Here is a 26367-nt window from a genome sequence, read left to right on the forward strand (position 1 = left end):
TCTTCCTATGCTTGCTGGTGCGGGAGCAGAGGCTCCTGTAGTGCCTACTAGATGGGAGGAGAGTAAAAAGTCCATGGTTAGGCTGAGATGCATCCTTGATAATGCTTTTCCTTTTTCAGTTTAAACCATTTCAAAAAGGGTTGATAGCTATAATCTATAAACGGTTATTGAACTAACGAATGATATCTAATGATAAAATTAAACGTGCTTGGGAATCGGAATTTCAAGAGTTATTTTCAGATAATTGATGGAGTAAAATTTTTTATTTGGTTAACAATTCATCTACTTGTGCTCCTCATTCCTTGATACAGTTCAAGGTAGTGCATTGGGCCCATATGTCAAAGGATAAACTAGTGCGTATTTTCTCCAATATCAATCCTATTTGTGACATATGTAATACTGAGCTGGCCACTTTAACTCATATGTATTGGTCTTGTATAAAGCTAGATAACTTTTGGAGAGATATTCTCAAACTACTATCAAAAGTTTTGGATCTGGATCTACAACCTAATTTGCAATTTTTGGGATTATCCCATCAGAAGCAGGAAGTTTAGAGAAAATAAGAAGTCGGACATTTGATACATCCTTTAAATTTGAGCAAATCTGGCAACCTTTTATCCAATATTTTCATTTAATTTGAGTTATTACTCTTCCAATCTTTTTTTTCGAAGTTTTGGATTTAATCAGAAAGTCTTTCTTTCTTTTTTTTTTGGTCGTATCCTCAAAATGGACTGGCCAGTCCCTTTTTTTTGGGGTTTTTTTCTCTTCATTTAAAACTCAATGTTTTTTCTTTTCTCTTCATAAACTGATAAGAGGAGAATTGCTATTATCATTTTTTTATTATATATTTTATACTAGTTTAACAATATCTATGATTTTGACAATGTTTATCTTAATCTTGGTTTATATTGTTACTGATATATATGTATATATTTGAGATAATTCTCCTCTTGATTGTAGTTATGCTCCTTTTAAATCAATAAAAAGATTAATAAAGAAAGATAATGCTTTTCACCCTGCCAAGGCAGCTTTTATGGTAGATGTTCTCGATGGTGGGCAATTGGGTGCCGATAATCCGCTGGGCAGTTTTCACCACACGCTGGAGTGCTTTGCGGTCTGATACAGGACAATTGCCATACCACAGAGATGTAGTTGGTGAGTATGCTCTCTGTGGTACAGCGGTAAAAGTCTGTCAAGTATCCTGGGACAGAGGTGAGCTTTCTTCATGCTCTGCAGGAAATAAAGGCGCTGTTTTGCCTTTTTGATCAGGGTGGAGGAGTTCAGGGACCAGGTGAGATCCTCAGAAGTGTGGACACCAAGGAATTTGAAGCTTGATGCACGCTTCGCTACAGTTCCGTTGATGTAGATGGAGACGTGAGTGTGGTTCCTAGCATGCCTGAAGTCCACAATGATCTCCTTGGTCTTCTGGGTGTTAAGGACCAGGTTGTTGTCGGCACACCATGCGGCCAGGTGCTGGACCTCGTCCCTGTCGGCCGTCTCGTCATCCCCTCTGATCAGGCCAACCACCGTGGTGTTGTCTGCGAACTTGATTAAGGAGTTAGAACCATGTACAGGAACGCAGTCATAGGTGAAAAGGGAGTACAAGAGTGGGCTCAGCACACAGCCTTGAGGCATGCCGGTGTTCAGGGTGAGAGTGGAGGAGGAGAGGGGGTTGTCCAACTTAACTGATTGGGGATAAGTTTACTGTTTTAATGAAATATTATTAAAATATATAAACAAAAGAAATGAATATGTACAGTACTGTGTAAAAGTCTTAGTCATCCTAGATATTTTATATAAATTTTGTTTTAGATGTTTACTTTTTATCTTCTGCATTAATGCATCATCAGAAAAGAGCTAAGTTTAGATTTCCAAGCATTAATTTTCCAAAACATTGAATGTAACAGAGAAAGTTTTGTATTTCGTTAAAGAAAGCAACATATTAAGTAATAGGCTACTTTTCAAATAAAAACTTGATGACTTTGTAGGTACATTAGATTAGATTCAACTTTATTGGCATTGTACCGAGTACAGATACAAAGCCAATGAATTGCAGTTAGCATCTGACCAGAAATGCAAAGAATATTGTTATTTACAAAATAACTGCGAATAAAAGGTAAGTGCTACAGCACACAAATATAAAAGTACTGAGACAGTACAATACGGGTGCAATACTGCTTAGTGCTGTGATGTGAGCTTCAGCAGGGTCACAGCCTCAGGGAAGAAGCTCTTCCTGTGCCTGCAGGTGCGGGAACGGAGGCTCCTGTAGCGCATACCGGATTGGAGGAGAGTAATAAGTCCAGGGTTCAGGTGAGAAGCATCCTTGATAATGCTTTTCGCCCTGCCCAGGCAGCATTTATGGTAGATGTTCTCAATGGTGGGCAATTGGATGCCAATTATCCGCTGGGCAGTTTTCACCACACGCTGGAGTGCTTTGCGGTCTGATACGGGACAATTGCCATACCGCACTGAGATGCAGTTGGTGAGTATGCTCTCAATGGTACAGCAGTAAAAGTCTGTCAGTATCCTGGGACGGGGTGAGCTTTCCTGATGCTCTGCGGGAAATAAAGGCGCTGTTGCAGCTTTTTGATCAGGATGGAGGAGTTCAGGGACCAGGTGAGATCCTCGGAAATGCGGACACCAAGGATTTTGAAGCTTGATACACGCTCCACTACAGCTCCATTGATGTAGATATGGACGTGAGTGTGGCTCCTAACATGCGTGAAGTCCACAATGATCTCCTTGGTCTTCTGGGTGTTAAGGGCCAGGTTGTTGTCGGCAAACCACGTGGCCAGGTGCTGGACCTCATCCCTATAGGCTGTGTCATCATCCCCTCTGATCAGGCCAACCACCGTGGTGTCGTCTGTGAACTTGATTATGGAGTTAGAACCATGCACAGGAACGCGGTCATAGGTGAAAAGGGAGTACAGAAGAGGGCTCAGCACACAGCCTTGAGGCACGCCAGTGTTCAGGGTGAGAGTGGAGGAGGACAGGTTGTCTAACTTAACTGATTGGGGTCTGTTAGTCAGAAAGTCCAAGGTCCAATTGCAGAGGGATGAGCTGATACCAAGCTGGTAAAGTCTGGCGATCAGCTTGGAGAGGATCATAGTATTGAATGCCGAACTAAAGTCAATGAACAGCATTCTGCCGTAAGAGTTGGGGCTGTCCAGGTGGGTCAGGGCAGAGTGAAGTGCCATGGAGATGGTGTCCTCTGTTGACCTGTTGGTGCGATAGGCAAATTGATGGGGGTCCAGGGTAGTGGGCAGACAGCATTTCACATGTAATAGAACGAGTCTCTCAAAGCACTTTGCAATGATGGGGGTGAGTGCAACTGGGCGGAAGTCATTCAGGCCCGTGGCAGTGGAATGCTTCGGCATTGGCATGATGGTGGCAATCTTGAAGCTTGTGGGGACAACTGCCTGGGCCAGGGACAGATTAAAAATGTCTGTGAAGACCCCGGCCAACTGCCTTGTACAGAGTCTGAGCACACGGCCAGGTATTCCATCCGGACCAGCTGCCTTCTGTACATTCACCCTGCTCAGGGTGGCGCAAACATCGGAGATGGAAAGTGAGAGAGGCAGTTCACCAGGTGGGAGATCCGCTTTGAGGGTGACCTCTTTGTTCTCTTGGTCAAAGCGAGCGTAGAAGTAATTGAGCTCATCAGGGAGGGAAGCAGAGCTGGAAGGGGACACAGTACGTATGTCAATGATTTGGACTACGGGATTAATGGATTTGTGGCTAAATTTGCCGATAATACAAAGATAGGTGAAAGAGCAGGTAGTGTTGAGGAAACAGACAGCCTGCAGAGAGACTTAGATAGTTTAGGGGAAGGAGCAAAGAAGTGGCAAATGAAATACAATGTTGGAAAGTGTGTGGTCATGCACTTTGGTGGAAGAAATAAACAGGCAAACTGTTATTTAGATGAGGAGAATTCAAAATGCAGAGATGCAAAGGGACTTGGGAGTCCTTGTGTAGGATACCCTAAAGGTTAACCGCCAGGTTGAGTCGGTGGTGCAGAAGGTGATGCAATGTTAGCATTCATTCTAGAGGTATAGAATAAAAGAGCAAGGATGAGATGTTGAGGCTCTATAAGGCCTCATGAGACCACACTTGGGAGTACTGTGTGCAGTTTTGGGCTCCTTATTTTAGAAAGGATATTGGAGAGGGTTCAGAGAAGATTCATGAGAATGATTCCAGGAATGAAAGGGGTTACCGAAAGAGGAATGTCTGGCAGCTCTTGGGCTGTTTTTCCTGGAGTTCAAGAGAATGAGGGGAGATATCAAAGAAACATTCCAAATGTTAATAGGCCTGAACAGATTAGCTATCTGGGCATCAAAGGGTACGGGGAGATGGCAGGAGAGTGGGGATGACTGGAAGAATTGGATCAGCCCATGATTGAATGTTGGAGCAGACTCGAAGGACTGAATGGCCTACCTCTGCTCCTATATCTTATGGTCTTATAGTACAGAGAAGTCTAATCAGAAGAGATCTTCATGGAAGAGTTGCTGCCACCTTCGCACAAAAATACAAGGAGTGGGGTGCTGAACAATGGCAGCAAGTGCTCTGGACCGACAAGTCAAAATTTGAATTTTTTGGCTCAAACAGGAGATAGTTTGTCTGTAGATGAACTGGCGAGCGCTACATAGATGAGTGTCTGCAGGCAACAGTGAAACACAGCATAGATTCCCTGTAGGTTGCGGTTGCATTTCTGTAAATGGAGTTGGTGATCAGGTCAGAATTGATGGAATCCTCAATGCAAGAAGATACAAGCAAATTGTTATCCATGACGCAATTACCATCAGGGAGGCATCTGATTGGTCTCAACTTCATTCTGCAGCAGGACAATGACCGCAGACACACTGCCAAGGTCATGAAGAACTATTTTCAGCAAATAGAAGAAGCAAATGGTATGGCCTCCAGCATCCTGATCTCAACATTATCAAGGCTACCTGGGATTACCTGGAGAGACAGAAGCAAACGAGACACTAAAGTCTGCAGAAGAAATGTGGCAAGTTCGCCAAGATGCTTGGAGCAACATACCAGCCAATTTTTTTATAACACTACACGAATGTGCACCTAAGAGAAATGATGCAGTTTTAAAGGCAAAAGGAGGTCACACCAAATATTGATTTGATTTAGTTTTTCACTGTTTACTGCTCTTTGCAGTAAATATTTTGATATTTATAAACTTTTCATTTCATTATTTCTGACAGCATCTTCACTTTACCTAAGGCTTTTGCGCAGTACTGTAATTTAATTCGAACCCTGAATGAAATAAATGAGAAAATATGGTAGATCAGTGTTTCCCAACTGTTTTTAGCCCAACACTCCCCTAAAGCACTTTCATTTCAATGTCCCTCTTAGGCACAATATACTTTCCAGTGCCCCCATAGTGTAAAAACATGTCTACCACATGCTAACATGAGAAAAATAATTCTGCTTTAAATTTTTGTTTGTTTTTAAACCTAGTTTACAAAGTGCCCGTGCGCTGTACAGCAGCTTCAATATCAATGTGATCCTTGAGCTTGGTGGTTTTCAGCAAGAATTGAAATATCTGGTTCAAGTTGTGACAGCAAAAGCCTCAAATCCCTACGTGTAACGATGTCCAAACGTTTTTTTTGTTTTTCACAAACAAGAGAAACTCTGCAGATGCTGGAAATCCAAGCAATACACACAAAATGCTGTTGGAACTCAGCAGGTTAGGCAGCATCTAGGAAAAGAGTACAGTCGACGTTTCTAGCCAAAACCCTTTGGCAGGACTGGAGCTTTTTTCTCCAGTCCTGCCAAAGTGTTTTGGCCCGAAATGTAAATTCATCTTTTCCTAGATGCTGCCTGGCCTGCTGAGTTCCAACACCATTTTGTGTGTGTTGTTCGGTTTTTCTTTTTTGTGAGTATATGGTTCAATGCACTGAAGCCTCTTTCAAAAAGGTAAGAGAATGGAAATACAATGAAGAGCAGTTTGGCTGTTCTCCAAAGACCGGAAAACTTTGCATGACAGTGTAGCCACATACCACAAAAGCTGACATTTTTGAAAAGCATTTTTGCTTTTTCATCATTCTGAATATTGCTAATTTCTTCTTGCAAGTTCTTATCCTCTTTTTCCACCTTGCAAAGAAATGGGTCAGTTACGTAGTCTGGAATTTCCAGATCATTCAAATCCTTGAGTTGATTCTGAAAATCCTTCTTTGGTGACTTCAAGTGTAAGCAGTAGTCTTGCAAATCACCATCTATGAAAGAGAGTACCATACTTCCCATGCAGGGAAACTGTGGGAACATTCTTCCTCCAATGTTTTGTTCATATATTTCCAATTTTCTGATAGAAGTGGACATTGCACTTTTTGCCTGGATTAAGTTGAAATTCTCACCCTGCAGTTTCATATTTAGAATGTTCATTTTGCCATACAGATCAGCTCAGTGTGGCACATCTCCATATGGAAGTTCAATCCTGTTTTCCAAACTCTTGTCGATCTTGAGCAAAAATTCAACCACGATGTCAAAAAGATCAAAGACACATTTTAATCAGCAGCCTTCTGCACACTTTAGTGTTAAGAAGTAAGCATTCAAAGTCTTCATTGTTATCTTGGCATAACTGGTAAAATATTCTGCTATTTAATGGGTGAGCTTTAATTTTGTTGATAGCAGACATTACAAGAGTCATGCTTGAAAAAAGTCACTGGCTGAGGTTTTTAGCTGTGAGATGTTGACGTTGAATTACACAATGGATTGTAAATAGACTTGGAAGTGTTTTTTACATAAATGCCACTAAACCAGCATAGCGACCTGTCATATATGGTCCTCCATCTGTTGTACAAGAAATTATGTTCCTAATCAGAATACTTTTATCTTCAATTTTGAGCTTGTCATAGATTGATTCTGTTCATATTTGTTTTTTAATTTTCACAAGAGAATCTCTTCATAAGTTTTTCCATTTTACGAGGGGTGATTGATAAGTTTACGGCCTAAGGTAGAAGGAGTCAATTTTAGAAAACCTAGCACATTTATATTTCCTACATTTACACACTTAGTCCAGCAGTCGTAGAGCATACGGATCCCTTCTTTGTAGACGTCGGTGTCTTGGACCTCCAGAAGTGGCCCACAGAATGGGGTGATTGATAAGTTTGTGGCCTAAGGTAGAAGGAGATGAGCTATTAACTTCAAACTTTCTGCATAATCACTCAAAGAGTTGAACTGCACATGCATGTAACGAGAACTGTATAACTCATTTTCTTCTACCATAGGCCATGAACTTATCAATCAGCCCTGCTGTGGACCACTTCTACGAAGAAGGATCCGTATTCTCCACGACCGCTGGACTAAGTGTGTAGATGTAGGAGGGGGCAATGTTGAAAAATAAATGTGCTAGGTTTTCTAAAATTGACTCCTTCTACCTTAGGCCACGAAGTTATCAATCACCCTTCGTAGATAAACCGTACATATGCTATTAGCAATGCCTCATTGTCTTGCAGTTGACTCATCCAGCTGCATCCCAAATTCTGTTTTTTGCAGCTCTATGCATAGTTGATACTAAATGTCTTCATTCATTTTGTCAATACAACGAGCTACAGAAATATTACTCAGAAGAATTGATTTTAAAATACCAGTATCTATTTTGAAAACAGTGGCGAGCATTTCCAGTACTGCACGCATTATTAATTTTCCACCAATTATATGAGATTTTTCAAACTTTGCTATCATTTTGGAAATGTTATAAGAAGCAATAAGACCATTATCAAGGCAAGTTTTAACTCTCCTGGCAAATGACTCGAACGTACAATGGTTTTCAAATGTTTCTTTCATTCTGGAACTGAGTAATACCATAAGTAGTCTTTTCAAGGAGTCTTTTACAGAAGTGTTCCTGCAATCTTGATGGTTTCACGGCTTCATTAGACTGTACAGTATTACAAATAAGAGACATGGGCGTCGCTGATCTGATGGAAACGGGAAAAAAAACATACACCACGTATATAACAATGTAATGAAGCACTTTCTGTAGTTTCTATCTCTTAGCAGAATTAGAATTCAAGGCTTCACTGCCTTCAGACTCAGAAATTGTGCTGTACGTATTTATCCCTTATTAACGGGGCTAAATTAAAATTAAAAATTAACACAAACTGGGAATGCCTAATGGACGTTGACAAGAGCACCGAGTTGACATTGGGTGGAACGATGGTGGGGCAAAGAAGATGTTCACAACAGTGAAAATTACATTGACAAGGATTCAACTTTAGTTGGAATAGAGCTGGTGTTCAGCAAGCTAACTTTATTCTATTCCATTTAGCGTGAATGACCAATCACATAAGGTCTCATAATCCCCAAAGATGGCTCTTGACTGTACATATAAAGCTGAGGTCACTTTGAACATGTCAAGAGGAATCTTCTGGGTCAGCAGGTTCACTGATTGGTTCTATTTCAACGTTTGGTTCCGGCCAGCGCTCTATCATTGCGTGACCTGTTTTCTGTAGATCTGTAGAGTAAGTTGAGAGGGTGTACTTGACTTACCAATTGTTAAATTGCATGAATTTGTTTCATGTCGCAAGTCAAGGGGAACTGTTGGGCACCCTGGCTGCTAATTTATACATCCCCAACAATGTCTGTTTGATTGGTAAAGTCGGATGAGATTGCCAAATTGTGACAACGAGTTTTCACTGTCTGTAGAGCTATGGTTCTTCCTGTGTTCCAGTGCTTCATCCCTTTTTTTTTTGAAAGTCCCTGCTCTTTTTACGGTCGGTGAGGTCTCATGCCTCAAGTTAGGGTGCCCCCCACTAGAATCTTGAATGCCCCCCGATAACTTCTATTTCCCCTAATGCCACCTTAGGACACACTACTGCCCCCGCTGGGAATCACTGTGCTCAGTGATGCAGATAAGACAACAAAACAGCTTAGGCTGTGAGTGGGGGCTGGGGGGGGTGGGGAAGAGATTACAGCACATCAATCATTAACTCTTCTTCTGAATAACCATGCTCAAATCACCATCAGGACAGCTTGATGAGCCCCATCCACATCCACCCTCAAATCACAAACCACAGACTGGGTGGCGCTGGCTTAAGCGAGGCTAATCAGTGGGAGGCTGGTTCTGTTTGCCTTTCTCTGACCTGTACATGTTATAAAACTTATAAAATGTGACATGAAGGCTGCAGTTACTGCAGTGGGGTCATCTGCTTGAAACAACTAAACTGCAGAGAGGCAGGAACGAACGTGAGCCTACCACTGCATCACCATCTTAAAGGCATCTGTTAGTCTTGCAAGACCATGGATCTGTGCCTGGAAAGTCTTCACTCTCCAGGGCGCAGGCCTGGGCAAGGTTGTATGGAAGACCAGCAAGTTGCCCATGCTGCAAGTCTCCCCTCTCCACGGCATCGATGTGTCCAAGGGAAGGGCATTAGGATGCATACAGCTTGGCACCAGTGTCGTCGCAGAGCAATGTGTGATTAAGTGCCTTGCTCAAGGACACAACACGTTACCTCGGCTGGGGCTCGAACTCATGACTTTCAGGTCACTAGTCCAATGCCTTAACCACTTGGCCATGTGCCCATCTCCATCTACCATGACAATTTCAATTAAATTCCTCATATTTGTCATATTTTGAAAGGAAGTTCAATTCACTTTTCTTGGTGAGTACATGCTCTTTATTGCTATATGGAAATCGCATATATAATAGCATTTTTAACAATTTGGCTAAAAAAATACTGCTAAAGATTTTTTGAAATACTGCCTACAAAGCTAGTTTTATTTTACGTGTATATTTAATACTGATACATTTTCACGAGCTATTTTAATTATTATAATTCTTTGAGGTGCGCTAATTTTTTATAGTCTACTCACACAATTGTATTGTTGTTATTGTTATATGAGGCACACACACACATTACATATATACACACACTCACAAAAATGTATGTATTTTTGAGTGGGGCTGAGGGAGGAGGGAGGAGAAGATGGCGACACGACGCAGCTCGCAGCGGCCACTCCGGTGCTGATGTCTGTTATTTGTCAAAGTAGAGTGCCGTGCACAATCCTGATTTGATGGAGATGGACGTGAGAGCACAGAGGAACATCTGGTGAAACTTCTGAAATTCCTGCTTCGCTGCTGCTGCTACTGTGTGATCCAGAATCTCCAGAGAGGAAGGCCCCGAGTCCTCGGCTTTGCTTGTTGCTCAGTGGCTGAGGCGGGGTTGAAGTGCTCAGCAGAGAATGGTGCTCGGAGAGGCTGTGTCGGAGGGGCTGGTCGGAGGCTCAAAGTTTTCAGACGGACTCAGAGTCCGCTGCGGTCGGATGCTTCCAATGGTGCTGCATCGGCAAGTTTGCGGCGCTTGGAAGTTCATGGCAGGGAGAGTTTCTCCCTTCTACCGTCTGCATGAGATGATGCGGCTATCGGGACTTTGAGACATTTTTTTACCATGCCCATGGTCTGCTCTTTATCAAATTATGGTATTGCTTTGCACTGTTGTAATTATATGTTATAATTATGTGTTTTTGTAAGTTTTAGTCTTGGTTTGTCCTGTGTTTTCTTGTGATATCATTCTGGAGGAACGTTGTATCATTTCTTAATGCATGAATGCCTTTCTAAATGACAATAAATGAGGACTGAGTGTCCTCATAATCTAATCTAAGCTAATATTTTCATTTTTCTTTCTTTATATCTGATTCGCAGCTTGAAGAACAAATTGTCACAGCTAAGTCTAACATATTTTACCTGTCAGATATATCTGAAAAACTGAATTTATTCAATAAACAGTTACAAGGAAAAGATTGCAATCTCATACCATGTGAAAGGACTATTACTGTTTTCCTTGGAAAACTCAAACTTTTCAGTAGCAATATTGGACAGCACGAGTTTTATGCAATTTCCTTCATTGGCCACTCTTAAAATTGTATTGCAAGATGATGATCTGATTGCATATCTTGATCATTTGACTGCAACATCCATGGAGAGGAACAGTTGACGACTTGATCTGAGACCCAAGAGCCTGAAACGTACACTGTTTATTCCCCTCCATTGATGTTGTCTAATTTTATACTTGAATTTATTTAAATCTTACATCTGTCCCACAATGTGAGGGAGTAAAAATCTTTGCATTATGATTCCGTTGCATGTACAAATTTAGTCTGTAGAAAGAAGCTGTCCCTTAGCCTGTTGGTCCTGGCTTTAATGCTGCGGTACCATTTGTCAGACAGAAGCAGCTGAAACAGTTTATGGTTGGGGTGACTGGTGTCCCCCATGATCTTCCAAGCCTTCTTTACGCACCTGCTGCTGTAAATATCCTCAGTGGAGGGAAGTTCACATCCACAGATGCACTGGGCCGTCCGAACCACTCTCTGCAGTGCCCAGCGATCAAGGTTGGTTTACAGCCAGTCAGGATACTCTCAATGGTGCCCTCTAAAAGGTCTTGAGGATTTGGGGGTTCATGTCGATCTTCTTCAGTTGCCTGAGGTGGAAGAGAAGCTATTGTGCCTTTTTTGCCACACAGCCGGTGTGTACAGTCCAAGTGAGATCTTTGGTGATGTGTAATCCAAGGAACTTGAAACTACTCACCTTTTCAACTGCAGTCCGATTGATGTTGATCAGAGCAAGCATATCTCCATTCTTCCTGTAATCCATGATCAGCTCTTTTGATTTTTGGACATTGAGCGAGAGGTTGGAATCTTGGCACCACTGTGTCAGGGTGTCAACCTCTCCTCTGTAGACTGTCTCGTCACTGCTAGAAATAAGGCTGATCAATGTCGTGTCATCTGCAAACTTGATCAGCAGATTGGAGCTGTGTGTGGCAGCAGTCATGGGTGTAAAGTGAGTAGAGGAGGGGACTCAGGACACAACCCTGGGGACTCCTGTGTTGAGGGTCAGAGGGGCAGAGGTGGATGAGCCCATTCTTACCAGCGATCCGATAGGAAGTCCAGGGTCCGGCTACACAAGGCAAGGTGCAGGCCGAGGTCTCAAGAGTCAAGCTTGGAGGGAATTATGTTGTTGAGGGCTGAACTGTAGTCCAAGAACAGCATTCTAATGTAGCATCCCTCTTCTCCAGGTGAGTGAGGACAGTGTGTAGTGCTGTGGCTATGGTGTCATTGGTAGACAGGTTCCATCAGTAGGCAAATTGTAGGGGTCCAGTGTGGGTGGTAGCATGCTGCAGATGTAGTCTTTAACCAGCCTCTCAAAGCATTTGCTATCCATGCCCCTTTTACACCATATGCTTGGATTGTTGCAATAAGGTTGATTTGCCAAGGAGTTGACAATAGGTCAACACATTGTATAATCATCAGCAAACATCACTACTTCGGATGGAATGAGCATCACTGATGAAGAACCTGAAGATGGTAGACTGAGAGAACTTCTAAGAAACCACTGCTGTGATGTCCTAGGGCTGGAAACACTGATCTCCAACAGCTACAACTAGTTTTGCCACTTGAGTGTTTTCCCTTTGATCTCTGCTGACTTCAGGTTTAGCAGACCTCCATGATGTCACAGTCAAATGCCACCTTAATATGAAAACCAATTACTTGCACTACTCCTCTAGAATTAGGCACTTTGGCCCTTATCTGGACTAAGACTGTGATGATACCTAGAAGCAAGCAGACCTAGTAAAACCCAAGCTGGGCATTGGTAAGCAGTTTTTTGCCAAATTATTGATAGTATTGTTGATAATAACTGAGAATAGACCAACAGGATGCTTTGTATAAATAGGACATATCTAGGCTATTTTCTTCATTGATGTGGACTGTAAATGCATCAGCTTTATTTTATATTTTTAATTATTTGCAATGGATTTTAGTTAATTGGTCCATTAGTTAATCAGGACAGTGACTTATTTGGAACAACTCTTAGAGAACAAAGACTAATGGAGAAAATATCTGGGATTCCCTTTATTTATTTTGGACACTATGCCACTTAATTGGGACAGTAAACTGTTGCTGAACAGTTTCCAACTAGAGTCAGAAGTGTGAACTTGCGTGGCCATTAGACACTACACCACGCTTAAAATGAAGTTTTAATATAGCGTTATTTGCATGTGTTTGTGTTCAAAAAGCAGCGATTATTGTCAACGATAATTGGTGAGAAGTAAGCAGTAAGACAATTTCGAACTGTTTTATTACCTGCAGTTTCAAGCATTCTGGCTTGGAGATTCCAGAAATGGCCAGGAGTGAAATTTAAATGATTTCATTACTTCAGCAAGTTAGGACTGTGAAGAATCTGAAGGTTTCAACAATCATTTTGAATGTTACAATGAAAATGAAGATTTAGAGGATGCAATCATCGAAAGCATTGTATGAAGACAGTCCATAATCTGCATTAGGCATCTGTGCTAATTTTGTTGATTTACAGTCAATCAAAAGAACACAGCAGCATGTTTTATGCCCTTTGAATCCAACGATGATAGTCAAATCTGTGCGGAGGAGTTTTTAAAGTTGAAAAGCTGTTGCAATGGGACAGTTCCATTTTCACAACCTCGTAAGTCCAGGTACAGTGGTACAAGCTTTCATCACAAACTGGAGTCTTCCTCAGTTGCAGTGGATAACAATGACTTCTTCCATGCCTTATCATACCCTTCGCTCTCCACAAGTGTTGCAGAACTGTGTTCTTGATCATCGCATCTCATTGTTGATCACATCCACCCAGACAACCAGAGCTGTCTTCACGGGCATCTATGGCCCTATTTCACTAGAGTATGTGGTCACTGGCTACCCTCACCTGGTTAAGCCCACCTGTCAAAGAGGTGTACCATGGCGTGGCTGATGTGGCTTGCAAACAGCTACTTGGAGCTACAGGTGAAAACTGAGTGTCCAGTGGGGACCAAAGATGAGTAAGCTGCTGCAGAATGGACACGACAAGCCCCTTTGGAAGAGCTGCTATCCCTCCCCGGACACCCCATACACGGCAGCATACACTGGATGAATTCCCCTGTCAATAACTATTAGGAATTAATACAGTTTTATAGTACTGTACTAGAATTGGTAGTATTCTAATTTGTTCTGCATTTTATTTAAGTACATTGTTACTCAGTTAAACAGGAGGTTGTCTTTTTCATAGCATTTTAACTATTCTCATTAAACTTTGGTTAATTTGACCAATATGTAGTGGTCCCAACTACTAACCAAATCCACTGTATTTAGAGATACAGCATGGCAGAAAAAGCCCTTCCGGCCCTTCAAGCTGTACCACCAGCAACCCTCAATTTAACCCTAGCCTAATCAAGGGACAATTTACAATGACCATTAACCAATTAACTGTACGGATTTTGACAGTGAGAAAACACATGCATTCCAAACTCCTTACAGAGGACACCGAGATTCTGAACTCAAACACCCTGAGTTGTAATAGTATCATGCTAACCACTATGCTACTGTGGCACTCCAATCGTTACTACAGATTGTGCTCCAAATCTGTATTTAGCACTACAGCTGGGATATTGTCTGCTCCCATGTCCAGCACTCTCATCCGTCCCTTGATATTATCTGGAGTAAGTCCAAATATCTGAAGATTGTCTTCTATTGTGTAAAAATTTGGAAGAAGGCTCATCTATCTGAACATGTTTAACTGAACATGGCTGCAACTGCTTCAACCTCCAATCTGGCACTCACATATTGGGGCTTGCCATTGTTGAGCATAGGAGCGGTATGGTAGTGCAGCGGTTAGCACTATGCTTCATAGCGCCAGTGATAGCAGTTAAATTCCCACTGCTATCCGAAAGGGTTTTGTACATTCTCCCCATGACTACATAGATTTCTAACGGGTGCATCACTTCCCTCCTACATTCCAAAGACATACAGATTAGGGTTAGTAAATTGTGGGCATGATATACTGATGCCAGAAGCATGGTGACACTTGTCTATGAAGGTATTCGGTTATCCAGATCATTATCAATCAGGTAGTAGTAAATCAAGGCAACTGGACTTGCTATGTTGTCCAGAGGAAATTTCACCACTCATTTGAAAGACTTCTTCAGTTCTGATGATAACAATGTGCACATTTTGGACAGGGAAGACAGGTGGTTTGAAAGAGGGGTTAAAGAAGCTATCTTTGTCAAACTGAAAAACCCATCCCTGAACGGAGGGTGTGGGGTACGACACCACCTATCAACTACTTACAATGTAGTCTTAACACCTCTACCCCAGGTTCTCTACACCATTTCACACCTCCGTTCATAGAAAGATAAGACAAACATTATATAGTCAGTGGAGCAGACAGGAGATTTTGTGGACGTGAGAAGGACCCCCGCATGGTTTGTTGCCTCCAGGGTGCCAGGGTCCGGGATGTCTCTGACCGGGTACATGACATCCTGGTACGAGAGGGAAAGCAGCCAGAAGTCGCGATACATGTTGGTACCAACGACACAGGCAGGAAGAGGGATGAGGTCCTGAAGTGTGAGTTTCGGGACCTAGGCAGAAGGCTGAAGAACAAAACCTCAAGGGTGGTGTTCTCGAGATTGCTGCCAGTGCTACATGACAGTGATGGTAAGAATTGGAGGAGGTGGCAGTTGTATGCGTGGCTGAGGACTTGGTGCAGGGAGTAGTGTTTTAGGTTTTTGGATCATGGGGATCTCTTCTGGGGAAGGTGGGACCTGTACAGATTGGATGGGTTGCACCTGAACCCGAGGGGGAGCAATATCCTTGCAGGTAGGTTTGCTAGCATGGTTCAGGAGGGTTTAAACTAATTTGCAAGGGGGATGGGACCCAGAATAATAGAGCAGTGAAAGAAGTGCATGGAGTAAAGCCAGATCTAACATATAGAGAGGCTTTGAGGAAAGAGAAGCAGAATAAACGGTGTAAAGGTAGTAAGGCGGAAGGGCTGAAGAGTGTGTACCTCAATGCAAGAAGCATCAGGAACAAAGGTGATGAACTGAGAGCTTGGATACATACATGGAATTATGATGTAGTGGCCATTACAGAGACTTGGCTGGCACCAGGGCAGGAATGGATTCTCAGTATTCCCGGATTTCAGTGCTTTCAAAGGGATAGAGAGGGGGGAAAAGGGGAGCAGGGGTGGCATTACTGGTCAGGGATACTATTACAGCTACAGAAAGGGTGGGTAATGTAGCAGGATCCTCTTTTGAGTCAATATGGGTGGAAGTCAGGAACAGGAAGGGAGCAGTTACTCTAATGGTGGTATTCTATAGGTCCCCTGGTAGCAGCACAGATACCGAGGAGCAGATTGGGAGGCAGATTTTGGAAAGGTGCAAAAATAACAGGGTTGTTATCATGGGTGACTTTAACTTCCCTAATATTGATTGGCACCTGATTAGTTCCAAGGGTTTAGATGGGGCAGAGTTTGTTAAGTGTGTCCAGGACGGATTCCTGTCACAGTATGTGGACAGGCCGACTAGGGGGAATGCCATACTAGATCTAGTACTAGGTAATGAACCGGGTCAGGTCACAGATCTCTCAGTGGGTGTGCATCTGGGGGACAGTGACCACCGCTCCCTAGCCTTTAGCATTATCTAAAAAAATCTAAAAAGAAATTCAATACACTGTCTATATAGGGCTCATTGGGGGCCCGGGGTTGGGAGTACAGCTCTCGATAATATGTTTCAAAACTCTCTTGAATTTTCCCTATTGTACTCTCCACAAGCTTTGTCTTTGGATTCTTTATTTTATGAATTGTATTGTCTGCTTGTTGTTTTCGTATTTTATATGCTAATAATCTAGCTGATTTACCTCCTACTTCATAATTTTTTTGTCTCAGGTAAAGAAAATTTCTTTGAGTTTCCAACGTATAAATATCATCAATTTCACTTTGCAATTTCCTAATTTCCTGTTTTCGATTTGAATTACTTTTGTTGCTATCTACAACTTGAAGTTGTTTTAATTTTCCTTGAAGGTCTGCTAATTTTTGTGCATTGATTTTTTTCATGTGAGTGGTAATGGAAATAATTTTCCCTCTCAGTACAGCTTTCAATGTATCCCATAAGATCACTGGTGATGTTTCTCCTGTGTCATTAAGGTCTAGATATTCTTTGATTTCTCCCCTTAATCTCTCCATTACTTTCGGGTTATTGAGTATATGTGAGTTTAGCCTCCATAGTGTTTTCCTCATTTTCCTTTCCAGGATTAGAGACATAGAGACTGGGCTATGATCCGACAGATCAATTGTTGCAATATTACAGTTTTTTATCCTGAGTCTATCTGTATTGAAGATAAAGAAATAGTCTATCCTTGAATAGGCTGAATGACGGAAAGAGTAATATGTATAATCTTTACTAGTAGGGTGTAATTCCCTCCAGACATCTATAATTCCCAACTCCTCCATCAATGAATTCACTTTCCGAGTCAGAGGTTTATTCTGAGTAACTATTCTTGAAGAATCTAATATAGGATTTAATCTAATATTAAAATCCCCTCCACAAATTACTACCCCTTGAGAACTGACCATTAGGTCAAAAATGTGTCTATAAAATGACCATTCACAACCTGGAGGAGCATAAACATTCAGCAATGTTATTTCTGTACCTTCTATTCTTCCTGTGATTTTTACGAACCGTCCTTCTTTGTCTTTAGTCTCTGAAATATGTTCATAATTAAGAGTACTTGATATTAAAGTAGCTACCCCTCTTTTGTGACTCAATTTATATGATGAATAAAATACATGCTTAAAGTCCATTCTTTTTAATTTTCCATGTTCAGATTGGCTCATATGTGTTTCCTGGAGGAAAGCTATTTGTGCCCTCTCTTTTTTCAATTTAGACATTATCTTATTTCTTTTAATTGGATTCAAAACCCCATTAACATTATAGGAAATTATTTTTACCAATTCAGTTTGCATTTTTCTCTAGTAGAAAAAAAACACTCTCCTTTTCTAACCAAACAGTAAGCAATCCCTTCTCAACAATAAACCAAGACATATAACCACACCCTAGACATTTTTGAACGTGTAATATTTGAAGATTTTTCCCGACTTCCCACAGTGAGGCCTGAGCACCGACCCGCCTCAGTTCAGAGGGATAACCTCTATCTTCACCCTGTGTTAGAGGGCTCTCAGCAGTTTGAATAATCATAGAGAATTTTCTCCTATTTATGTCTCGACCAAATTGCTATCATTCAAGTTATTCCGCCTAGTTTATTTTCAGTGACCAGTTTTCATTTTACCTTTAAGTCCGATTTACTCTTTTCAGTCATTTCTCTTAATTAATCTGTGTTCTCTGTACATTCGCGTCTGAATATTTGCAGCTTTTCCTTGTAGTTTGACACTCTGGTTCGTGTGGAGCGTCCTCGCCCCACTAACTGCCACGACTTCTGCCGAATCCTCTCCAGTAGCGACTCCGGTTGGGTGATAACTTTAATAGGTAGTCCCCGGTCCGCCAGGTCCGACATTGCCTCCTCCACCATAGCGTAAGTTTTTGTCCCTTCGTCGTAAAAGACTCTCAGCCAAGCTGGATACAGGGTCTGGAATCTGATGTTGTTTTCCTTCAGGACTCTCCGTGTTTCCGTATATTCCTTCCGTCTGGCAAGAATCCCCGGTGCGTAGTCGTGGTCTAAACTGATTTTACAGTTGTTCCACATGAAACCTTTCTTTTGCCATGCCCTTTTAAGCACCTCTTTCTTCGTTCTGTAACTGAGAAATCTGACCAGAATCGATCTGGGCTGGGCGCCTGCCGGAGGCTGTGGTGCCAACGCGCGGTGAGCCCTTTCTATCTGTAGGTCTTTTGCGGCCGGTATATCAAGGTTCTCTCTAAGTAGCTTCTCCACGAAGGGAATCATCAATCCGGGTTTACCTTCAGTTCCTTCGGGAACTCCGTAGATCCTCACATTTTCCCTTCTCGAGCGGCCTTCTTGATCTATTAGTTTCCACTGGAGTTGGTCTTGTAGCTTCAGCATTTCTGCTATCACCTCCTCTGCGTTTTGTAGCTTCTCTTCAATTCCAACAATCCTCGCTTCGGCTTCATCTATCCGCGAGTTAGTTTTTATTATTTCTCCTTTAATATCTTCCAGCTGTTTGCTGTTATCTTGTCGGAACCCGCGAATCTCTCCGAGAATCAAAGACAGAGTCACCGATTCCCTCTCATTATCTCCGTCCTGGCTTGCCGTGGGGGAGCTAGGCCCGTCGCCTTGCTGCGTCTCTTTATGTTTATCAGCCTTCGAAGCGGACTTTTTAATCTTGTTCTTAGACATCATCCTTGCCCCTTTTATTAATATAGTTATGCAATATTAAGTATTTGTCTAAATTCGATTTTGGGGCAGTTTACCTTCTTTTTTGTCGAGAGACCTTCTCCTTACGCCGCCATTCCCTTGATGACCCGGAAGTCCCGCCTTTAGCATTATCATGGAAAAGGATAGAATCAGAGAGGACAGGAAAATTTTTAATTGGGGAAGGGCAAATTATGAGGCTATAAGGCTAGAACTTGCGGCTGTGAATCGGGATGATGTTTTTGCAGGGAAATGTACTATGGACATGTGGTTGATGTTTAGAGATCTCTTGCGGGATGTAAGGGATAAATTTGTCCCGGTGAGGAAGATAAAGAATGGTAGGGTGACAAGTGAGGTGGAAAATCTAGTCAGGTGGAAGAAGGCAGCATACATGAGGTTTAGGAAGCAAGGATCAGATGGGTCTATTGAGGAATATAGGGAAGCAAGAAAGGAGCTTAAGAAGGGGCTGAGAAGAGCAAGAAGGGGGCATGAGAAGGCCTTGGGGAGTAGGGTAAAGGAAAACCCCAAGGCATTCTTAATTATGTGAATAACAAAAGGATGACAGGAGTGAAGGTAGGACCAATTAGAGATAAAGGTGGGAAGATGTGCCTGGAGGCTGTGGAAGTGAGTGAGGTCCTCAAAGAATACTTTTCTTCGGTGTTCATCAATGAGAGGGAAGTTGATGATGGTGAGGACAATATGAGTGAGGTTGATGTTCTGGAGCATGTTGATATTAAGGGATATTAAGGGAGAGGAGGTGTTGGAGTTGTTAAAATACATTAGGACAGATAAGTCCCCGGGGCCTGACGGAATATTCCCCAGGCTGCTCCATGAGGCGAGGGAAGAGATTGCTGAGCCTCTGGCTAGGATCTTTATGTCCTCGTTGTCCACGGGCATGGTACCGGAGGATTGGAGGGAGGCAAATGTTCTCCCCTTATTCAGAAAAGGTAGTAGGGATAGTCCAGGTAATTATAGACCTGCTGAGTTCCTCCAGCGTGTTGTGAGTGTTGCTTTGACCCCAGCATCTGCAGAGTATTTTGTGTTTACATATCAGAATGGGAATGGGACATGGAATTAAAACGTGTGGCCAGTGGGAGCTCTTGCTTTCTCTGGCGGACAGAGCCTAAGTGTTCAGTGAAGCGGTCTCCCAGCCTGCGTCAGGTCTCGCCAATATATAGAAGGCCGCACCGGGAGCATTTTGAGGGAGTGTTTGGGGATTTAGAATTGGACAGCTCTACAGATTGATTTTAAATCTGGTAGTATTAAGAACCACTGAGTTTTCACTGCATTAGGCTATAGGTGGGGATGTGACAGCACTGTGGATTTCTTGGCAACATGGAAATAGGCCATGGATGTAGTAGTAACATAGCAAGTACCAATTTCAGAAATATTCAACAGAACTACCAATGGAAGAAGCAAGTGTATTAATAAAAGATATTTAGAAGTACAGACAACAGTAACAATTTAACTAGAAGACAGTGGATTAGGAGACTCTTGTCAGTCTACACTGACAAGATAAAATCTGAACCAAATAAGTACAGTAGCCCCAACAATCACTGCTCTGACTTTGCCTACAATGCAAGTACTGTATTTACAACTTGTTGCTTAAAACTTTAGTGAAGACTGCCATCCATTTTAAATTGGACTTTTGTCCATCTATTTTGCAAGAGAGGTCACTTGCATCAAATAGGATATTTCTCACACCCTTACTTCACTCCTCACCATTTTTAAGGTCAAAAAGCACTCAAGAAAAACAGGATCATTTCAATTAATTATACTGAACAGCAGACAGACTACTTTACCCACAAAGACAGAAACATGAAAATGTGTAAAATTATACCCGTAGGGTATGCCAAAGGTGCTGTGTTCTTTGGTTGCTACGTGACTCTTCAAAATCCTGATCTCTTGCTCGACTTTGGTTCTGTGCAAAAAATTAAAGATTAAAATTTTAATGGATAAATCACAATTCTTTGAGATGTAATCACAGGTAATTTGGCAGCTTATGTTACTGTAGAAAGATCGGCTACTCAACTGTAAACTAGAACAATGGCTTTGAAATCCAGATTGAGGCACAACAAAGTTGCTCACAGTTCATTTAACCTGGTGGAATCCTTCTCGCCAACATCAGGGACTGACGTCTCACAAACTCATCATCATTATGTGCCGTGTCATATGACGTGGATGATCCTGGTCTTTGACAATGATTGCTCTTGGCAAATTTTTCTACAGAAGTGGGTTGCCATGGCCTTCTTCAGGGCAGTATCTTTACAAGACAGGTGATGCCAGCCACTATCAATACTCTTCAGAGGTTGTCTGCCTGACATCAGTGGTCACATAACCAGGACTTAAGATATATACCAGCTATTCATTCGAACATCTACCATCTGCTCCCATGGTTTCACGTGACTCTGATTTTGGGAGGTAAGCAGGGGCTACACCTTGCCCAAGGGTGATCTGCAGGCTAACGGAGGGAAGGAGCACCTTACACCTCCTTTGGTAGAGACGAATCTCGACCCTGAGCAAGAAATCATGATTTTGAAGATAGCATATACCTTTCAGCATAGTGAGATAGTATAACTGAAACTGGAGGCTACAGGTTCAAGGTGAGAGGAGAAAGATATAAATGGGACCCAAGGGCAACCTTTTCACACAGAATGTTGGATATGCTGAATGAGTTTGCAGAGGAAGTGGGTACACTTGCAACATTTAAATCTCAGTGACTGTTGTGTTGGCTGGGTAAACATTGTTTTACACAGGCTGGATCTTAAAGTACAGGTCTTTTTTTAACATTGGTTCTTTATCTCTGGTTGAAACGTACACATTTTCCTCACCTCTGCAATTTCATTTTGTTCACTTTCTCTCTCTTCTCCAACAGAAAGCTGAATAACTAATGACTCCTCCAGAGGGAGATCCACCTGCATTAAGTCAGAGTCAGATTGTTCCTATTTAAAAGTAAGAGGAAAATATATTAAATTTTATCAAAAAATTCATTGTGTTTTGTCTTACATTTACAAAGATTTACTAGTAAATATTCTACCGAGGGCTTAATTAAATTGTAATAATGTGAAGTTTGAGAACAGGGCTCGCTGTGTCAGTGTTTGCATAAGCCACCAAGTAACTAAATCTACTGCAGCTAAGTGCTGAATCATTCCCTTAAAGAAAAGCAACTTTTTTTTGTTTTATAGAGGAGGAGGAGAAGATGGCGGCGCGACACAGCTTGCGTGGCCTCTCCAGTGAATGATATCTGTGATCTGTCAAGTGGGGTGCCGTGCACAATTCTGATTTGATGGAGACAGACGTGAGAGAACAGAGGAACATCTGGAGAAACTTCTGAAATGCCTTTTTCGCTGCCGCTGTTACTGTGTGATCCTGAATCTCCGGAGGGGAATGCCCCGAATCCTCGGCTTTGCTTGTTGCTCAGTGGCCGGGACGAGGTCGAAAAGCGCTCGGCAGAGATGGTGCTTGGTGTCGAAGGGCTGGTCGGAGGCTCGAAATTTTCAGACGGACTCAGAGTTGGCTGGGGTCAGGTGCTTCCAATGCATCGACAGTTGTCAGTGCCTGGAGGTTTATGGCAGAGAGAGTTTCTCCCTTCTGCCGCCTGCTATTGGGAATTATCGGGAGTCAATCGGAACTTTGAGACTTTTTTTTTTACCATTCCCATGGTCTGTTCTTTATCAAATTATGGTATTGCTTTGCACTGCTGTAACTATATGTTATAATTATGTGGTCTTGTCAGTGTTAGTCTTTAGTTTGTCCTGTTCTTTTCGTGATATCACTCTGGAGGAACATTGTATCATTTCTTAATGCATGAATGCATTTCTAAATGACAATAAACGAGGACTGAGTGTCCTCATATTTAATCTAATCTAATCTAATCTAGTAATGTGGTTTTCTTTCTATGGCATTCTACAATATACAATTTAAGTCCCACATTTGGCTGAAGATATGTCTCAGCAATCAACCTTTTAGCAAAGTCAACCAGAATCCCAGCAATGGTGACATTCTTTAAAAAAAATCGCTAACAACTGAATATTGCTAATTACTTAGGCATACGTTTGTAATTCTCTTCTTTTCACGGAGATGGGCAATTACTTCACAAAGAGAATTTTTAAAAAAATGAAAAACCTTATGTAATTCAGGGCTGAGTACAGAACATTGAGATTACCTGAATCGTGCATCACTATGCAATATTTCTTGAGAAGAAGACTATAAAAGACTCACTTGCATGAAAAAGAACCACGGGCTTATTTATAAAAAATAATGCAATTAAAGTTTTTTTTTAAACCACACGGTAGAAATACTTAATATGAATAAAGTGCTTATCAGAATCAAGTTTACTATCACTGGCATTTGCTGTGAAATTTGTTGTTTTGTGGTAGTACATTGCAACTTTATTAGAGCACAAATATCATCTTCTGGTGCTTCTATACCACTTTTGTTGAAATGTGTGATGCTGGACAGGTTAGAAATATCCCAAAAAATCACTAACCAGAAATGGGAAAGTGCATCCTAGCTGCTAGATTTCCTCTCAACTTCTCATGTATCAAGCCATGTGAGGTCCAGAAGGCACATGCTTTGTGCCAGAGCTAACATGGAGATCAGGAGCTAGGAATTGGCTGTCAACCTATCTGCCTGCTTAGAGATCCTTAACAGAGTCTGTCTGCCATCTGAATAACCCTGACAATATGTCTGCTGTTGCTCCTGAAAGGTATAATTTTCCCCCTCTAAGACCAGAAGAAAATCTGCCCACTGAAGAGCTTCTAGCAAAATCTAGGTTTTCCTGATAGCAAGTAGATAGCAGCTGATATCTGAGTGTAAAGCTCTGAAAATATTGCAAGGCAGCAAACACCACATTGAGAAATTCAATACTATTCTCCACTAGCTTCTAAATGTCCTTAGGAAATCATTATAATGGTGTTCAATTGTATAAACATGGATTCAGCCTGGAGTTAGAAGCTAAGTGAAAAGACAGGTTTTATACCTCAGGAATAAAACTACTGAGGTACCTTCAGGTATGGTGGTATGGGAAATGTCAGGACAATGGACACTGCTAAGAGTCAAATGAACTCCAGGAGTACATGGTACTGACTGTGAGCAATTTCTGATCAGAACTGATGATAAGCAGTACAGTCACAGAATAATACATCTTGCAATTCATTAACAGCTTCAGATTCTAAAGGAAGTCTAATTCTACACAAACTGTCTATCATTTCCTGAACCTTTGGAAAGGCTGTAATCTCACAAGTTTACATACATGATCAGTATATTGTCTCAGCTATATAGAGGAAAAGTGATCTTGCCAGTGATGAGGTGCTCACAAACTGTAAAATATAGATGACACTCAGCTGCCTGGAATGAGCCATAAGACCTAGGAGCACCATTAGGCCATTTGGCTCATCGAGTGTGCTCCACCATTCCATCATAGCTGATTTATTATCCCTCTAAAGCCCATTCTCCTCAATTTCTTCCCATAACCTTTGACACTCTGATTAATCAAGAACCTACAAATTACCACTTTAAATATACTCAATGACTTGGCCTCCACAGCCGCCTGTGACAATGAATTCCAGAAATTCACCACCCCCTAGCTGAAGAAATTTCTTCTCATCTTTGTTCTAAATGGATGCCCCTCTATTCTGAGGCTATGGTCCTAGACTCTCCCACTATGGGAACAATTCTCTCCACATCCACTCTATCAAGACTGTACAATATTCGATAGGTTTCAATGAGATTCTTCTAAACTCCAGCGTGTACAGCTCATTTACACTTTCTTCTAGAAATCATTCTCTTGAACCTCCTCTGGACCATCTCCAATGTCAATATCTCTTTTCTTTGATAAGAGGCCCAAAACTGTTCACAATACTTCAAGTGCAGTCTGACCAATGCCTTATAAAGCTTCAGCGTTACATTCTTGCTCTTATTCTCTAGTTCTCTCGAAATGAATGCTAACATTGCATTTGCCTTCCTTACCAACGATTCAACCTGCAAGTTAACCTTTAGAAAATCCTGCATGAGATCTCCCAAGTCCCTTGGCTCCTCCTATTTTTGAATTTTCTCCTATGTTCCCTCTAAGGTGTGCACGTGCACACATCTTTTGTGACTTAGGAATTCAAACTGCACGCTAAAGATTGTTACCCGCTACCTATTTGGCATGTTAAGTGTATTTCACTATTGTACACTATTACATTTCCCTTTCTGGTTTCTGATGTGGATGGCGGTGACAAAGTGGAGTTTGCGATGAATTGTCTACAAATTTTAGAACTGGCTTAACTATATTGTTTTTATTGAAGAAAATATTGACTCATCATGTCAAATTCCAAAGAAGTAAAGGTTGTGAGCACAAAAGAACTACTAGTTCATTTATAGCAGAATGGCTTAATGAAACAGTAGAAACTGCTACACCGAAAGCTCACAAGGTCAGGTATGTCATGTTGTATAGTATATGAGAAATAAGACTCATTGATGTGTATAATTTTATTTACTTTAAACAATGAACAACAAACTGGACTTCGTAGTTTATTATTCTTAGAATCGCTTGAGGTTAACTTCCACTTCAAAATTCAGTGCACAGAAGTTGTTATCACTGGGCAAAAAATTACACAGCACAAGATTTTTGCACACACTGATCATTACAAATTAGAGGCAACATTTGTCGACAACTTTATTTCTTCTACAAAAGTGCATGCCCATACACTTCCCTACACTATATTCTATCTGTCACTTCTTTGCCCATTCTCCCAAGCTGTCCAAGTCCTTCTGCAGATTCCCTGCTTCCTCATTACTAATTGCCCCTCCACCTATCTTCGTATTGTCTGCAAAACTTGTCACAATGCCATCAATTGTCATGTAAATTACTGACAGATAACACGAAAAGAAGTGCTACCAACACCCACCTCTGCAAGGCAACACTAGCCACCAGCATTCAATCAGAAAATAGTCCCTTTATTCCTACTCTTTTGCCAATGCTCTATCTATGCTAGTATGTTTCCTGTAATACCATGGGCTATTATCTTGTTATGTATGTGCAAAAAGGCCTTCTGAACATCCAAGTAGACAACATCCACTGCCTCTCTTTTGGCTACCTTGCAGATTATTTCCTCAAAGAATTCCAGCAGTTTGTCAGGGAAGATTTTCCCTTAAGGAAAACATGCTGACTTTGCTGATTTTATCATGTGCCTCCAAGCACCTCGAAACCTCATCTTTAATAATGGACTCCAACATTTTCCCAACCACTGAAGTCAGGCTAATTGGCTTATA

The 26367-nt window shown here is 41.7% G+C and overlaps 1 protein-coding gene across 1 annotated transcript in view; it reads right to left on the bottom strand.

Moving 5' to 3' along the window:
* The window catches only part of LOC140188198 (double-strand-break repair protein rad21 homolog), a 99480-nt gene that overhangs the window by 8145 nt on the left and 64968 nt on the right, over positions 1 to 26367 (bottom strand). The window contains exons 11-12 of the mRNA XM_072244235.1: positions 21942 to 22052; positions 20951 to 21031 (exon numbers count right to left, since the gene is read on the bottom strand). Coding sequence (XP_072100336.1) covers positions 20951 to 21031; positions 21942 to 22052 — 192 coding nt within the window. The remainder of the gene's footprint in view (positions 1 to 20950; positions 21032 to 21941; positions 22053 to 26367) is intronic.

This window comes from Mobula birostris, chromosome 2 (assembly GCF_030028105.1).
Source record: "Mobula birostris isolate sMobBir1 chromosome 2, sMobBir1.hap1, whole genome shotgun sequence".
Taxonomy (NCBI): Eukaryota; Metazoa; Chordata; class Chondrichthyes; order Myliobatiformes; family Myliobatidae; genus Mobula; species Mobula birostris.